At 41.3% G+C, this 17,987-nt stretch overlaps 1 protein-coding gene across 7 annotated transcripts in view; it reads left to right on the top strand.

Annotated features, from left to right (window-relative positions):
- The window catches only part of HDAC4 (histone deacetylase 4), a 407,925-nt gene that overhangs the window by 321,911 nt on the left and 68,027 nt on the right, over positions 1-17,987 (top strand). For all 7 annotated transcript variants that reach the window (XM_019553979.1, XM_019553983.1, XM_019553981.1 and 4 more), the window contains 2 exons: positions 5,240-5,373; positions 13,699-13,819. In XM_019553979.1, coding sequence (XP_019409524.1) covers positions 5,240-5,373; positions 13,699-13,819 — 255 coding nt within the window. The remainder of the gene's footprint in view (positions 1-5,239; positions 5,374-13,698; positions 13,820-17,987) is intronic.

Below are 17,987 nucleotides of genomic sequence, written 5' to 3' on the forward strand. Positions count from 1 at the left end.
TTTTTATGCTTAAAGCATATTATGTATACTTACCCACATTGCCACTATAGTACATGCACATTGTAGTGCCATCTCTATCCTACACACACACACACGTATGTATGTAACCATTTTTTATGCTTAAAGCATATTATGTATACTTACCCACATTGCCACTATAGTACATGCATGCCATCCCTCATATACCATATTTACTTGGTCAGATGAAGGGATTTTTCCCTTTTTCAGATGAAGGGAAGCTCCTTGTCTTGGATTTGAGTATGGGGGGTGGGGAGGGCTGCCTCTTACCATCTGACTTTGGCTCTGGCAGGGCTCTAGCCCAGGGCACAGATCACCTGGTTGCTTCAGCCCCACCTTGGCCCAATGGCAGCAGTGGTGGTGGCAGCGACTCTGAGACTGGGCCAGAGCTGCCATTGTCACAACAGCTGCTGTGTGGCCAAGCTAGGGCTGGAACAGCCACGTGATCTGTGCCTGGGGCTGGAGAGAGTCAGAACCCTGCTGGAGCGGGAAGGTAAGCAGTGGTAGATGCATGTGCCAAGAGGTGCAGGCATGAGGGGAGTAGTAAGGGGCCAGAGAAGCAGACACTGTGAGGGAAGGGCAGGTGTTGGGGCATGCATGCAGAGGGCAAGCAGCTGTGAGGGCAAGTAGTGAGGGCACAGGTGGCAGGGAGCAAGGTGTGGGCAAGGCAAGAAGTAAGGATCAAGCCACTTGACTCCCCCACTTCCTATTTCCCCAACTGCCTGCCCCTCCTGCCATCTGCCTCCCTACTGGCTGCCCCCCTGCCACTGCTTTCTCCCACTACAGCCATGGATTAGCAGAGATGCAAATTTAAGATGATCCCCCAGTAATTAGAGTCTATACATGGGAAACTATAACAAATTTGATACTTTTCCATAAATAAAATCTAATTATTGGGGGTATTTTAAAATCAGAGTTGTCCTGTATTTGGATAAATACAGTATATATTCAGTGGTGTCCTCATACACATATGGCCCCAAAGAAGACTCAGGGTATTCTGTCATGAATTTCAGTGAAGCTGTTATTTCATCCAAAGTATATAGGACAGACTGCATACGAATGGTACAAAGATGTAATTTTCATCAGTTTGGGGTAGCAGCATGTCGGCCTAAAGGCGTAACAGTAAAATCCATATGCCAAACAGAGTTTTTCTTGGTATTGTTTCAGATCCCTGCTTCTGAATGTATTTACTTTCCATATACACAACTTTAATGTTACAGAGTGAAATGGAAATTATGAAATGATCATTTTAGAAAGATAAATTTTTGAAGTATCTAGCTTTCTCTGTGCTTAAAAATGTTGATACATCTTATGCTGCTTTAAACTAGCTAAAGATGCAGAGCTAAAGTTTCCTACTTTCAGCCTTACCTATGTATCTCCCTAATGGTGTTATGAAGTGAGCTGCCCACCGACTATGTACAGTTGGTATAAGCAAACTGCTATTCATACAAAAGCAGGACACCTGTGAGATGATCAGCAAGCCTTTTGGACTGGAGGCAGATATGGGAGCAATGTAAGGAAAACCAGGATGTTGTAGAAAAGCCAATAACTGATTTGCATGTATCCTGATGGTTTCTGATACTCAGCCCAGTCAGAGGCAGGATATTTTTAGATTGATTGGTGGTCTAGATCTGTCATCAGATCATTGTTGTACCTGCATCCCTAAAATAACCAACACCTTAATTTTTCATGGGTTACTATTAATAATTAAATTCTTGAGGAAGTAAATACCCTTAGAAAATAAGTTTAAGCAAAATCCTCCTCCATCCTGTCCAAGTTAAAGCTTACGGTTGAGCCCATTCAACTTCCCATTGAAATCAGTGCAATTCATTTGTTGGGCAGACATAGTTTGGTGCATAGTAAGCGCCTCAGTTGCAGGGATGGGGTTACCTATTGTCTGGAAACATACTGTGTAAACAAAAGAAAACTGTTCAAAATGCATTTATTTCATTAGCAGTGGAATATGTGATTTCTGCAGGCATCACAAGAATTAATCCTTGGCATGGCTACTTGTTCTGGGCTTCCCTACATTTTTTATGTACTTTCCCTTTCTCCATTAGCTGTGATCTCACTTTTCTTGCCCTGTGCTTCTCTTCACTCCCTCTATTAGCACACAATATACTTTGCATCTGCAATCTCATTTACCCACCTCTAAAATGCTTCCCTAGCACTGTTTTCTGAATCCTTGGTTGTAGGATTCTCTGCATGCTTTGCTGACTGCTAAAATAATTTGCTTTGGTGTTCTGAATTCTGCATTGCTTTCCTCTCTTTTCACTTATGATTATTAAAAGCTTTGAATGCCATGGGACAGCATTTTAAAATATTAACAATGTTGAATGAGAGCAAGAAAGCTATGTATGAACTGAACGTAAGATTCTTACTTGGTCCTTACTGAGGCAAATCTCCATTGAAGTCAGCAGGACTTTGCCTGACTAAGGAGCTCAAAACTTATTTTAATTCATTATGTTTTCAAATGAATTGGGTAATGATGTGAACCATAGCTGTGTTCTCATTGCCCAGTCAATGGAGTACCTCTGCCAAGATGATGCTGTAGTTAGTGAAAATGGCCAGTAATGTAACCGGGGTGAATAACTGGGACATGAGAGGTGCAAAAATGGTGGCGGCTGCTGCTGCTGCTGCTAGTGCTGCCACCCAGGATGCAGAAACTGCTTGTTACTTCCCTGGAAATGGCCAAACTAGCATTTACTTCTATGGGGGTGGTTTTCACCTGTAATGATGACACTGACCTATATACGGTTTATGTTTTGTATCCATTTTTATTGTACGAACCAAAATTGAACTCCATGGATGACATCTGCTTAATACCGCAGAGGCAGCACTACATTCATTTTCCACTTTATTCTGCATGAGTCAAAGCGCCTAGACTTGTGAAGCAAAGAGAACATGGAGTTAGTTCTTTGTTTCTAGCTATCTTAACTCAGCTCTTCAGGCAGGAAAAGTTGTCCGCAAGACAATTTATTTAAATACTTCCTTGAGTAAAAAATATTAGTCAAAATATTGGTATACATTTCGTAAAATCTCTCAATACTTATAAAAATATTGTATTAGAAGGAAATATGACCTGAAGAAGGACATTTTACACCCTAAACTTGCCTAAAATCTATACAGTCAGTCCAGTAAAAAAAACCCAAAAAACTCCTTGCCTCTTAGGAAAAAATGTTGTCAGAAACAACAGCCATCCATTCTGGTAGGTCATATCATCTCTTCAGCTTGAGTTTACACTGTTTGGTATTGCCCAGCAGCTCTTAATAGGCTTTAATAATGCCAGAATGAAGCAAACGGGAAGACTTGTAACATCTTGATTGATTTGAATCGTGGTTAACCTAATGATTTAACCATTTCTCCATTCTCAAGGGTCCCAGCACAAAGAGAAATGCCAGATAACTCCCTCCAAGCATAATGGCTGAAAGGTTCATTGCCAGTTTTTGGAGAGTAGTGGGAAGCCAAATTTCAACCCAAGAATCTGGCTATGCTGCAATCCAAAGGCATGATTGAAGCTTGTGTAGATGTACCATATTTCCCTGAATCCAAAACAACTTCAGATTTAAAGCAGCCTTCCAATAATTAGATTCTATGTGTGGACAACTATAAATTTGTCGTAAATTTTCATGTACAGAATATAATTATTGGAGGGCCACCTTAATTCATACCCCCAAAGCTACAGTAGCCAGACTCCCACCCCTTGCCTCCTTTGCTTGCCATCCTGGTTCCTGTGCCTGCTCTCCTGTTGCTGAACCCCCCACTGCCACCACCACCCCTTGCCCCCTGCCTTCTCTATGCCTGTAACTGCCTGCTGCTCATACCCCCCAGTGTCTTTGCTTGCCTGCTCATGCTGTCTGTTGCAAGTGCCTGTCCCCTTCCCACACCTGGCATCCCCCACCTTCTGCATCTCCCCGCCACTTGCCTTCTGGGTAGTGGCTCTGGCTTCAGGACAGTCAGCTGTGGTGGGAGCCCAAGCCCAGCCAGGAAGAAGCAGTGGCAGCAGCCCCCGAGGCCTGGCTAGGTTGGGACTGGAGGAGTTGGAACCAGAACCACAGCTGCTGGGGGCAGGGGCCAAGGCGCACACCAGGGGGTTTTCTTTCTTCATTCTCCCCACCACATGCACCCCCTCCCCTGACATGTGAGCCACCCCAGCCTGCGGCAGGCATAATGGTTTAGCACCTGCTTTGGCCCCAAGCTCGGGGCTAATGCCAGAGCTGAGCTGTTGCCTGCCCCAGGCTGGTACTTGGATCTTAGACACGGCTTTTTTCCCCCAGGGTGACTGGAGAGAAAAGCCTCATCTTAGATTTGAGTAAATATGATAACATGAGAGAGCCCTTAGCTGGTAATTCAGATACCAATGAACTCCAGCCACTGCAGCACAAAAATAGGTGCTTGAGTGTTAACTTAAGGTCCTGCATGGATTTTCAACCCATACATAACTCTTTGCTGCCACAGACTATAGTGTTGGTACATGAGCTAGCTACACCCTTGGATTGCAATGTAAGCATATACCAATGGCTGACTTTCACAAGAAGAGCGTTTGTTTTGTATTACCTCTTTAAATGTAGTCAGTCTGCAAATGCATCCTGCATTGTTTGGCTTCACTAATGAGTCAGAGTTTTGCATCCTCTTCAAGAACTTCATCTTGTCATAATTAGGAGGCTTTGCCCCATGTGGTTGTCAGTTGTATATCTGGAGAACGTGTCTCAGCAGTTGCCCCCTTCCTTGGTATCTGATTTAAGGGAAGGCTAGAACCAAACTTGTCATCGCAGCTATTATGCTTATTTCTTTGCAATGGCTTTTTTATTATTCTTGCATTTGCATGTCTCTGCTGAAATCTGCGCTTTTTCCTGCTTTCACCTTTCAAATACTTTCAGCAACCTCCCAGCTTTGTCTTGCTGCCACCTGCTTTCATTTCACCACTCACTTCTATCTACCTTTATCTTTTTTTAGTATTAGTGATTTTTTTTCCCCAAATGTGTTAAGAATTTTCAGCATTGCACAATTCTTAGTGTCACTTTTGAAATTTTGGCCTCATTTCTAAGTGTCTAAAATTTTAATTTCCTGGTGTGCTACATTTGCCTGTGAAATTCCTATTTACTTGTGCATACTAGTTCAACTAAATATAAAGTGCTCTAGTCCAAAGCGGGGGATTTTTTCCATGTCTTAACAAAAAAAGTTGCTTTAATTGCAAGCAATTTTGTAACCTTTACTGCAGGCCTTGTATATGACACCTTGATGCTGAAACACCAGTGTACCTGTGGAAACACTAACAGCCACCCAGAACATGCAGGGAGAATCCAGAGCATCTGGTCCCGCCTTCAGGAGACAGGCCTCCGTGGCAAATGTGAGGTAATAAATACCACCAGAGAAGGGGGAGAGAAGTGCTTGTGTGTTTAGGAACAAGAGAGAGAATAGACTTGTCTTTTTGATTCTACAGTCAGATTTTAAACAGAGCATTTTTAGAAGCTTATTTTTCCTTTCAAAGATCAGCACATGGAACTTTGCAACTTGGATCTCTGATTTATCCAAACATGCAAACTTTTATGCTAGACTTCATTTTAAAACTTTATAAGGTTGTCTGTAGATTGGGTTTTGACAAATGTGGCTTAAATTTAATCCATGCCTACATGACTCTGTATTTAAGCATTTGGACCTACCAGAAATACTTTTTCAGCTATGTGATTTGGTTACATTACCAAGTCTGTTCCAATCACTAATGTATAGACTGATATAAAATATATCTGCATTGCTCTATTTGCAGCAGGAGGGTTTTGTATATTTTTTTTCTGGTACTTCCCTGACTAATATAAAAGATCTGTCAAGCAGTGACTTTTCCAGGGGTCAAAGATTGGAGCATATTGTAATTTAGTCTTTTTGTTGTAATTCCAGGCTGTAAGAAGAGCAGTTATTGATTGAATGCTGTCCTTAATTTTTTTCCATTGTTTTCGTGGCTTACCTTCTTTGAATGTCGTTGATAGTTTACTGGCCAAGCCAAGCTTAAGGTGCTGCAACAGAATGAGAGGCTGTATTCATAACCAACGGCTCACAGAGCATAGAATCAACGTGGTTTGTATTAGCTTCGTTGGCCATTTCTGCAAAGGGGGAAGAGGAAGCTGACGAACTCAATAAGAAAACAAAGGCATATAGAAATTGAAAACAAGCAGACTAAATTCTTACAGTACTATTAGTTGTTTGAATAGTTGGGGGTTTTTTGTTTTGTTTTTTCCTGAGGAGTCTGAATATTATGCAACTTCCCCTGGTTAAAGCCAATGTCTGGGTAAAAATCATTACCGTGTAGTCAGGAGTGTTAACCACTTGGGGGCAGCATTGTTGTTAGCAAAACTTTTTGTGCCGCATCTTTGTTTCCCTATATAGAGAACAAAAAAAAGTTTAGACTTGCATCTGAAAAGACAAGCACAGCTGAAGGTTGGGTTTATTCTCACTGTACTGTGGTAGGGGGCAGTAAGGGGAGCTTAAGACAAATACTCTATTGTTGTAACTAAGATCAGCTTTTTAGAAGCAACATGTATGCCAAACAGTATTACTTGCCTCATCTCCTACCTCTGTATCACAGAAATTGTCCTCCTGGGTGTAAAATTCTTTGATCTATGAATTCTAACCAACTATTAATTCACTTTAATTTGGCCTGTCTGATTGCTTTTGTGGACAAAAATCTTGGAGTCATTCTTGACACTCAACTTTTTTCCTCCCACATTTCCCTTGTCTGTAATTATCTTCTGAACATTAGTAGAATTCAACCTTATCTTGACCCATCCTCTTCTGAAGACTTTAATCATGTGTTAATCACTTCCTGTCTCTTCTTTTTAAAATATCTTCCGACCATCCTTAATCTCTGGTCTGTAAACTTCAGGGTATTTGCAATACAGCTGCACTGCCATTCCAGTCATCTCTTCCCTTCATCTCCATTGGTTTCCTAGTCATCTCCCAGCCTGTGCCAAAGATGGCTCTATCATGTATGAAATTTTGCATCAAATTGCTCCACTTTACTCATCTGACATTGTACACCACCTTCCCACTCCTTCATTTCACTCCTCTGATACTGGCAGTTTATCTTTTCCTCCCCTCTGAACCACTGTATTGGGGGTTATCCATTAACTTGTACTGACCCATTGATTCATCTATCTTGAATACTTCTCCTTATTTTCAAGCCACTGAGTCACTTCTTCTCTCGCCTCATCTTAAAACCCTCATTTGAATTCTGTCTCTGGGTATGCATAGCGGTATGAGTAGTTAAGTTGGTTTATATAATGTATTGTTTTTTATTTAGACAATGCATAATGTAATATTCATGTTATCTATAAAAAGGGTTTACGTGGTAGAGAGGAGAAATATTCAGGTTTAAGAGGCTTGTCCTAGCAGGCTGGAGTTTCTCTGTCCTTTCTTTGGACTGACAGAGAGAATACCTTTTGTTCTTTACCAAAAGATCGCTGTGTGTGACAAATTTAGCAAAACCAGCTTTATGTCTGAGATCTGTGCCAATAAATTTACACAGAGGGTCTTGATAGGACCCTTGGAATCTGGATTGATTTTTTTTTTTTTTCCCACCTTCAGCACTAGGAAGAGAGAGCTCCATCTACACATGTGCTGTCTTAAAAACAAAAACAAAAAAAGAAACCCTTAAATTAGAGTGAAACTTTGAAGGGTAGAGTATAGGTTTGAGAAGTTGAAAAAAAAATTACCAGTTAAGGTTGGTTGGGGGGTCTGTGTGTTATTTTGACTCTTTTGTGTAATGTGTGCAATAAAGTGAGAGCATACAGGATACTCAGCATTTGTATAGCAGTCTAGATAACTGATAAATCTTCATCAGTCTTCCCAGTAGCCCCATGAGGTATGTTAATATTACTAGTAGTATGTGTCTGCAAGTGAAAAGACAGGTAGAATGAGTTGCAGTGAGTTGGTTACGGACACGTAATAAGTCAGTGGATAAGAACCCAGTACTTTTCCCCAGTTTGCCTGCTGGCTTAATTTTTTCTGCAGTGTATCTGCATTATTCAGTTCAGACATTGTATGGCATTTGTGATTAATGTAGTTGTTAAATATTTGTATTTATCCTCCTTTGTCCAAAAGTATGGCCCAATGCCTCAGACCCTACATGTCGTTTAAATGAGCCTACAGGCCTGCTAAAGAAATATTTTGTGATCGCATAGTGCACCTGTGAATTAAAAATTAAATTCCACTCTGCTTGCTTTTCCGTGTTTATAGACTGTTGAGGGGATCATCTGTTCAGTGGACATTTCCACTCCTTGTCCATGCTGCATGCATGCAGCGTGCCAGTGGATCTTTGGCTGCTAGCTCTTTTATCATGCATTCAAGGCATGCATTCTTTGCAACTTCGTAAGTTGTCCAAAATAAAACGCATCTTCATCATCCTGCTGAAAGGTGTCTCTACAACCTGCCAAATATTAAGTTTCTACCACCTACTAGGGAGGCAAGAAAGTGGATCCAAAAAAGATTACAAATGTTTTTAGAATTTCAAAAGCACATTTTTTCTCTCTCTATTGTTGAAAACAGCTGATCTATATTTATTCCTGATGTCCACAAAAAGAAAAAAAATGCATACAGCTGAGGGGGAAATGCTGCCTGCCACTTGGAGTTTGATAGGTAAAAATCTGACAGCTTAAAAAAAAAGCTTGAAGGTGATGCTTTAGAATGAAAACAGTTGTGCAACAAAAATTTAATTAAGTTGACATATAAAATGTGACAATTACTCTAGCATATGTGCAAATTTTAAAAGTGATAATTGTGCTAATCAAAGTCGTCTCAATAAGACTTCCCTCAAACAAAAATTCCTAATCGCTGCCTAGTGTAGTTCTCTGCCCCTCCATCAAAATCATTGGGAAATTGGAAGACTGTAGAAGGTACCCTGAAGTTAATCAGATCCTTCCTAGGTGAGAGCTAGGAAGTTAATTCCAGAGATCAGGACATCTCTTCAAGAATACACTGACAACATCCCTGTAGTGGGGAAGGTTAGCTTGAACAATTGGGTTAATTGACCTGCGATACAATGACATAAGAAAAAACATTTGGATCGGGTTATCTGGTCTACTCTAGACATGCAAGTAGCTTTTAACTGTCACAAATCAAAGTACAGTTTCAGTCTCTGTGCATCTTAGGCTGCATACACACGTTCAAATGATGTGGAAGAATTTTCATGGGTTTGTCTTTGTGATAGGAAAACTTATTTGGAGACCCCTGAACAGACATTCAAATGCTGTACACCAGTGCATCTTAGGGGATCTCAGTGCACACATCTCAGCATGCTTTGCAAGCTCTGTCTGCCTGGTGACAGATTACAGTAGTGAACATGGCAGCCCTAATTGGCTGACCCAGACTGCCTCTCAGGCTTTATCTCCCTGCAGCACAATAAAGCGGTTATGAAGGGGCTCCATGCTTGGGTGGAGCAGTAGACTACAACCTGACTGATGCATTGTTTCCCTGGACCTGTGCGGCGGTGGGGTAGGAAGGGTTGGTATCAAATCACTCTGGGAATATTGTGCTGCAGCTCCTGTCAGAAGGCAAATATACAGAAGTTCGATCTCCCAGGAGAAACTCCTGGGTTATCTTTCTCCTGGAATGGCCATTTTTGCTCTGGGAGAAAAATACTGAATGTCTGTATACTCATGGTTTCTACTGGGAAAGCAGCAACTCTCCCAGGAGAAACTGAATGTCTCTTACATGCCCTTAGAAGAGCTATTGTGCTTTAGTTGTCATTGCTGTATAATTTGCAGTCTCTGCAGAAAGCCAAAAATCCTCAGACCATAGCATCATCCCATGTATCTTAGGCTATTGGAAGCAGCTGACTGCCACCTGGGACTTCAGACACCTTAAAAAACAGGTTTCCATCTCTTACTATAGCTATAAAAAACAACCATGAGGAATGAAGTGGAAGGAGTAAACAATGCAAAGTAAAGCATAGGAGCTTTTATGGCTGAAAAGTAAAAGGAGAAGTTAGCATGAAAAAGAGAAAGGAAAGTGTATAAAGTGAATGGAATAATAAAGGTGTTCTGTTAGCACAAAGGTCAAGTTTTGTGCAGAAGGGAACGAAAAGAGGACAAAGAGCCAATTAGTTTGCCAGGGTGTTAAAAGCCAAACCCTAAAATGAAAAGCCCAAATTTTGCAGCCCAGGAGGCAGGTTAGAAGACAAAGGTAAAAATATGCAGTGAGCAAGTTGGATAGGGAAAGTTAGGTGTCATAGATGACAGAATATAATGAACTATCAGGTTACCGTGGACAGTGAAATGCTGTTCAAACGATTAAAGAATGGACTGGGTTTGTAAGACTGAGCTGAAGTTGTCAGTTTTCTGGAAACATAGTTCAGTTTTGTACTCCTTTCTTTTTTGTTTGCGTGGAGTAGGTATATTGGAGTCTGTTACAAAGCGGAGAGGAAGCCTTTTGAATGGCAATTAAGGGATATGAACTGGGCAAATATAATGTATTCAGAACAATGTTTTGCTTTCAATCAGTACAATGTGTGTTGTGAATCTTTCTCAGATGTGTGCTTGTTCTCCCAAAATATATAGTGAAGTAGACATTTCCTGTGAAGAATATAATTAGGGAACTACTTAATTTGCGGTTTTGTGGTTTCAGTGGAACCACAGAATCTGGGTTTGTCTGCAAACTTTGTGAAATCAACCAAAAAGAAAAAAACTTAATAAAAATAAAATGCTGCCTCCCCACTGAGAGCCAGTGGTCCTTGATACTGAGACAGGAAGGCACTGGCTGGTGGACGAGATGGCTGCTGCCCCTTCATCCTTTCTCCCCCAACTGGGGCCTGTCCACCAATCAACACTGAGGAACAGGGCTGCATGAAGGACAGCCAGTCAAGATGGTGGCCACCCTCTCCTCCAGGGCCTCTGCCAATCAGTGCTGAGGGGCAGGGCCTCTTCCCCAATCAGTGCCGGAGGGCGGGGCTGCCACAAAATGACTGCAGAATTAGAGCTTTATACCACAATCAGCCTGCAAAAATTGGTAAGTCTCCCTTACCAATTTAGGTAGACCCCTAAATGTAATGTAATGTATGTTTTACTAGACAGTTCTTGAAACAACTAGGCTATGTGAGAACTGGTTCCACGATAAGCACAGACTTTGGGGGGTTTTTGGTATGTAGAGACAGATTCTCAACTAATATTAATAGGACTAGCTTCTTGGAGGCCAGTAAAACCTCCAGCCATTTACCTCAATTAAGGATCCGGTTTGTTGTTTCAAGGGGTTACCATTCTCTTATTTGGATAGAGACTTATTATGCCAGATTATATCTACACAAAATTATTTTAGGAACGGTTTAGATGCATGACACATTTACCCCACATTACACTTATCCAATTTGCCTCGGATTTTATTCTGGAATAAAACCACACCAATATGCTGCGCAGATGCTTGACAAGCTGTCTAGGGTTAGCTGTACCCAGTAGATGCTACTAAAATGCCTTGCCATAGGGTTATGGGTGAGCTGGTAATAGCCCGTTTGCTTTGAGCAAACACCTCCTCTGGAATGAAATGGATTTGAACTGTGGAGACTCAAACATGCTCCTGATATAACTTTACCCAGTTGCTACAGGTTTTTTTCCAGGAGCAATTTTATCCTGGGATTGAGTAACTTACTCCCCAGTTACTGCATGTCACATTTGCTTTATCTTTAAGATAAAGAAAAGTCAATTTATTCCTTTGGGTAAGCATCATGGCTGCTTACAGATGTGAAAAAAAACAAATGGTGCTTTACTTCCAGCTCAGCATGCCCCTATGCCAAGTGCGGCACATGCCCAGAAGAGGCATCGCATTAATTTGACCTAGCTTGCTCAACATCTGTATAGATCGGGCACTTCAGCAGACCTTTCTGGCGCATTTATCTAATAGCAGATTGAATCAGCTATTAGATAAAGGTGCCAGAAATCCCTGCTGAATTGCGTGATCTATACTGGTGCTGGGGTCAAACTAATGCACCTCCTCTTCTGGTAAAGCACTGGTTTTTTGTTTGGTTTTCTTTTCATGTCTGCCAGCAGCCTGTTTGTCTGCACAGAAGTCAGTTCGAGTCATTTCAAGAACAAGAATGGCATCTAGGCAGTTGAAAAATGTAAAGTAGGGAAGGTTTAAAGGAGAAACTAAAGCAGATTTATCACGTCCAGGACAGGGAGGGAAAAATGTAGTGAAGCATCTTTGGAGAGGGGGTGGAGATTTGCTGCCCACGGCAGGGAGCTGAGCCATAAGTGGTTACCAAACCCCTTTTTACTGAGTTAGAGACTCCTGTGCAGCTACATTGTAAATACGTGACAAAGGATTACAGCAGAGGGTTGAGACCAAAACCCCTAAGGCACTCTCTGAAAGAAGAGGCCGTCTGTATATAGTGCAGTAGGCATCATCATGACTGGTGAGAGTACATTCCTCTCTGGAACACCATAAACTGAGTCACACCAAAAGTTGATCTCTGATCCAGAGAGGAGTGTACTGTGTGAGTGTGGTCACTGTGTTATCAAAAGTACTGCTGTCTTTTGTATAAGTAGTGAACCACATCCATCCACTTTCTGCAGTTTCCAGTGACTGCTGTAATACAAATGTTATGATTTTGTGGCAGTTTTGTCACCTGCCACACCTTTTTAGTGCAATTTGTCCTAAACTTTAACATGTTTGTCATTGGTATGGATTCTCTCTCTCTCTCATATATTTTAAATTGTATATTTGGACATGTTCTCTTTAGAATCTATACTGCTAAAATTTGAAGTAATAGGGCAGCATTAATAAGCAATAGACCTTTCTTAGGTTAAGCTGCCATGAGTGAAGTCTGTCCATGCCTCGAAATCGTTCTTTATTGTTGCACAGGCATTCTGCTATTCAGCAGAAATTAAGTGAAAATTAAGATGTAATGTTCATTTTTACCCAGCATATGAACTTTTCTGAGGTTTGGAAAAAAGGTCAGATTTGTAAAACTCTTGAGTGAAATCTTGGTCCAGTTGAAATCAATAGGAGTTTTGCCGTTGACCTCAATGAAGCCAGGGTTTCAGGCTGGTTTCAGCTGACAGTAGAAGAACAAAGGAAAAATGTTCTGATTTTATCGACTCTGCTTAAATCACACTGTAATAGAAGGCTGATCTGGCATGACCTGCAAACCAGTTTTTAGAGCCCAAAATTTTAGATTAACCTTTAGCTGTTCTTCTGAAGTCAACTTTATGAGTCTTTGTGGTTCAGCTGTCACTAGTTGTGGGATGTTTCTTTGTTCAGATTTCAGGAGGGAGAGGGTTCTTCAAAGTAGAATTTATATGTTTGACTCTTGTTTATGCTGATGGATTATAAACCTACATCCTGGTATATCAATAAGATATTAGTCCCTCTGTAGTTCATCAAATATTTTGGAATATATATAACATCCAAAAGACTGCTTTGCATGCAAGTTTAATATTTTGAGTAGTGGCATTAAGCCAAAATTGTTCTCATAACTAAAACTGTATTTTATTGTGAGTAAACAAAATTAGGCATTTTGAAAACATTTTTAATGATATGGTCATAAAAAAAAATGTGTGTCCTATAATTTAAATAAAGTAAATCTTTATTGCCATATGACTTTAACAGCATTTCCTTTTTACCAAAGGGCAAATAAGACTGAGCTTGTTAATAGAAGTAAGTGTAATTTCATCACTCCTTTCCTTTCCTTTCCCCTTGCAGTGCATTCGTGGAAGAAAAGCAACTCTAGAAGAGCTACAGACAGTTCACTCAGAGGCCCATACACTGCTGTACGGAACAAACCCTCTGAACAGGCAGAAACTGGACAGCAAGAAACTTCTAGGTACAGCCAGGGGAAGGGTCACTTCTCCTTACCTCTTAGATCCTACGTTCATAAAGATATACAGGTAGTCACAACGCTAGCACTAACGGTCACAGGATTGCATCATTCTGAATGTCACAAGTGATGTCAGCTTTACTTTACTTTAGTGGGACAGGTAGTAAAATATTTGGTACCTTTCCTTCATGTTATTTCCTGCCTTTAGTTAAAAGCTCTAAAGATTTAAAAGGACTGCCTGTAGAAAGGAGAAGACAATTCAGCTTCCATTTCCATTTTTATTCTTAGATTCACTGCTTATCATAAAAGCTCCAGCTGCCATGTAGGATTTGGGGGATTCCCTAAGAATGGAATTCCAGTCAGTAACTTAACAGAGATTATTACTGAATAAAAGTATCTGGCACTCCGTTTCAGCCAGATTTGAACTAGAAGTTTAAAACAAAGCTCTGCATCCTGCTTTCAGTTGCTAAGCTAGCTAGTCCCTAGCTTAAGGGTGGCCAGTCTGTGGTATGGGTGGCCTCTGTGTGTGGATCATGACAGATTGGGGAGGAGACAGGAATCACAGTGGCAGAAAGCAGAATCTGAAGCATCAGATCAGGCAGGAAACACAAGGGAGAAAGCAGAGCAGTAGCCTGGTCAGAGCACAGAGCGGGGAGCAGAAAGCTGAGCAGGAGATCAGGTGAGGGTAATGGATCGGTTTGGCACTTGGGAATGCCTGCCAAAAAGTGGCCACCAATTTTTTAGCTCATCTCTTTCTGACAGTAATCCAGCATGGATCCATCAGTTGGCTGAGTTTATTTGTCTTGTGTTGGATACCTGTCATATGAAAACTACCTCAGCCTGTGAAAATGCTCGTTTTCACCAATGTATGTCCTGTAAGATCTGTGAGAAAAGGAGACTGCCAGTGAATAGCACTGCAGAGCAGCTGCTGAATGGTTTTCCCATGTTTTTTTTTGAGGTGCTAGTGGCCAGGCAACCATTGTGATTTCAAAGTGGGGCCCTTGAAGTAATTTTCTCCCTTTGTTGCAGATGGAAGCCTCCTTGAGTAAAGAACTATCAGTGTTAGTCCTGGCATAGAAAGGTCTGTGGTGGTTCAGAAAGCAGATTGTGCCAGAAGAAACCAAAGCATGTTAACATGCCTGTTTTGGCTACTTATACAGACACCTTCCCTGTACTTCCTTTAATAATCTTCAGGTGCTTGTTAACAGCCGTAGGTGACAAATTTGAGTAGCAGTTTTGAAGTGAGAGAAAGCACTGCAGTCAAGAAATTGAGATTGCATTGATTGACTTAAGTCTGAATGATATGAAAGGGGATTACCGTGATGATCTGCAGTGGTGTAGTAGTCATGGCAAGAAAGCTAGAAAGAATTCGTCATGTATCTGAGATCCCCATAGAGAAAAACAATATAAAGGGTGTTTAGAAATGTAATTAGCACTGCATTTATAGCCACATTTCTGATAGTTATCACCTCTTTAAAACCCAGACTTCTGGTTCTGCTAGCTGAGTGAGTGACATCACAATTAACATGCACGTTTTAAAGACTTTATAACATCAGGACCCTGGTGTATAAAACTTTTGCTTTGGGTTTGCCAGGGCAAACAATGAATACATGCACCTTCTCCACCTTGGATCTATATCTGTGCTGTCCATTTTCTCCTGTAGGATTTTGACCTTGTCCTACCTTTAAATGAAACCAAGGGTACCATCACAACACCTGCTTAGTGGGACACAGAAGCCTGTTTTAAACCATTGGAGTAGCAAAGTAGCAGTTGAAGCTAAGGACCACTGCGTCCCCCATATGCTTTGGGGTCTGTTTTTTCTGGTATAAATCAAGCAGTTTTCAAGACTTTGTTAAATACTGGTCTGTGTTAGACTCATGATCCAGGAAATCTCTGACAGTAGCAAGTACCAGCTGCTGCAGAGAAGTACGATAAAGTCCCCACTAGGTGAGGAGGGGTGGGGAGTGTAGCAGGTGAGATTCTGTCTTCCATGAGGGTCTCACTTTACTCCCTAATAGCTTGCAATTGGATTAAATTCAGAAGCATTAAGTTTTATATCTGATCCAACACTTTGTGTGAGTTTTTATATTTTTGGTATTCATATAAATGCCAAATCCTCTTTAAATATTGTAATATTTCCTCTTTGTATCTTGCTGCATTCTTAGTCTCACTGCCTTCCTGTAGCAGTGAATTCCACAGATAAATTAAGTGATGTGTGGACAGTATATCCTTTTAGTACTTTCACATGTTCGCACCTTTGTTTCATTGAATCTCTCTCGCATGTTTTCTGTTTGCAATGACAGTTTGCTAACCTACCCATATTTTTTTCATTCACTCTAAGAAAAAAATGCCAGGGAGACTATAGAGTCTACTAATTAGAATAGCAGTTTTAAACCAGGAAAGACACCTTTCATAGAATTCACAGTTTAAAAGCAATTGATCATCCATGCTTGCAACATTTAACTGAAAAGATAAGTAGCTACTGGAAAAGAATGAAAATTCCATGGGTCTGTATGCCTGAGGGGTCTTGGGGTAGACAGCAGTAAGACTAGTCTAGGTAGAAACAGGTGGAAAGTAGATGAAATGGGAGGAAACCTTTGGGAGTATTTGCAAGTAGAGATGACTTATTAGGAAAATTAGAGGAAGGGGAAAGGTAACAGTGTTAAAGTTTAGTAAGAAGAAAAGAGGAAAAGGTGATGGGGGAAAAGAAGAGTAGAATAACAGGACAAATTAGTGGGAGAAAGAGACTGAAAACATGATTATGCAAGGGATGAATGAGGATGCTTTCCTCCAACAATGTAGTTACAGCATTTCTCAACCCATGGGTCACAACCCAAAAGTGGGTTGCAGGAATATATGAAAGGGTCACAGATAAACTTTAAAAAATGGATTCTCCTTTGAAGGAGAAAATTGTGGGAAACCACAGCTTTTCTCTTACAGGCTGACAGAGTTCCAGCCTGCTAGGGGCTGCTTGGGGCCCCTCTGCCTCACACGCTGGGGGGCTGGGGGCCAGGGGCAGCAGGTCGGGACTGGCCATCAATGTTTACAAATAGGACCTTGTACAAAAAAAAGTTTGAGAACCACTGTATTATACTTTGTAAATAGTGCGATTCATATTAAACACCTTGAAATACTATGTTTCATATTACAAAGTAAATAACCAAAATATGTTGCCAGATTCACTAACAAGATATTGTTTTCCTTTGGCAAGGCAAGAAAGGGCTAATTTTCATCTTCGCTCCTTTACAGAAATCTCAAAGATTAGCATAATCCAACTCCCATATAACAAAGAACCCTGAATTAGTGAGTGAAGCAGTGTGGGGTTTCTGTTAACAAAGAGATGGCTCAGTGATCTGGAGCTTTATGGCAAGAATAATAAAACTTTTCTAACTGTCATTAGACATTACTTTGTGTTTCAGATAAATTTGTAGTCTCTTGCTGAGAAAACAGGAAGGAAGAGAGAACAGGGAGTGATATTTCTGGCAGAAAAATAAATTGATTACAAGAAAATATTTCTGAGCAATGTGTTGGAGTCAGAGTAGTGCTGCATCCTTCTACTCCCCTACCTGTGCTCAGCTGGAGCACCATTTTCAGTGCTCCTGCAGAATGTAAAAGAAAACCCCTGGGATCTCCACTAGGGAAGGTTTTACCAGTAGGTCTTAATCTCAGCTGCACTTTCAAGAGTACTCCTTCCTAGCACACGGCACATTTAACTCTGGCTGCTGATAATGAGGCTCACTCCCATGATGTTATCTTACTGTCCTGAACCCTGGCTCTATTGCCACCTCCCATTAGAGGTGAACCAATATAACAGTCACATGTTGGATCAGCACCAATAAAAGAAAAATTAACATTATCAGCAATTGGCTTTTTTTGGCGGGTGTAGCTGATAATATCACTGATAAATGTCATGTGCGTGTGCACAGCCCCAGCATGCATGCTGCCAGGAATGCAACTAGGCAGCTTGGCATGCAGCATCCTGCCAGTAAGTCTGTGGGGCACAAGAGGCATGGAGAAGGGAAGGGGTATGGGGGGCGCAGATCAGGGCCCCCACAGGCAGGGAAGGAATGAGGCAGGGGCAGGCACTGCCCAGCCAGGACAGAGAACGTGACCCCGGGGCTGGAAGTGAGATGGAGCCACAGGCAATGCATCCAGGTGTGTGTGTGTGTGTGGG

The sequence above is a fragment of the Crocodylus porosus genome, unplaced genomic scaffold (genome assembly GCF_001723895.1).
Source record: "Crocodylus porosus isolate Cpor-Errol unplaced genomic scaffold, CroPor_comp1, whole genome shotgun sequence".
Classification (NCBI taxonomy): Eukaryota; Metazoa; Chordata; order Crocodylia; family Crocodylidae; genus Crocodylus; species Crocodylus porosus.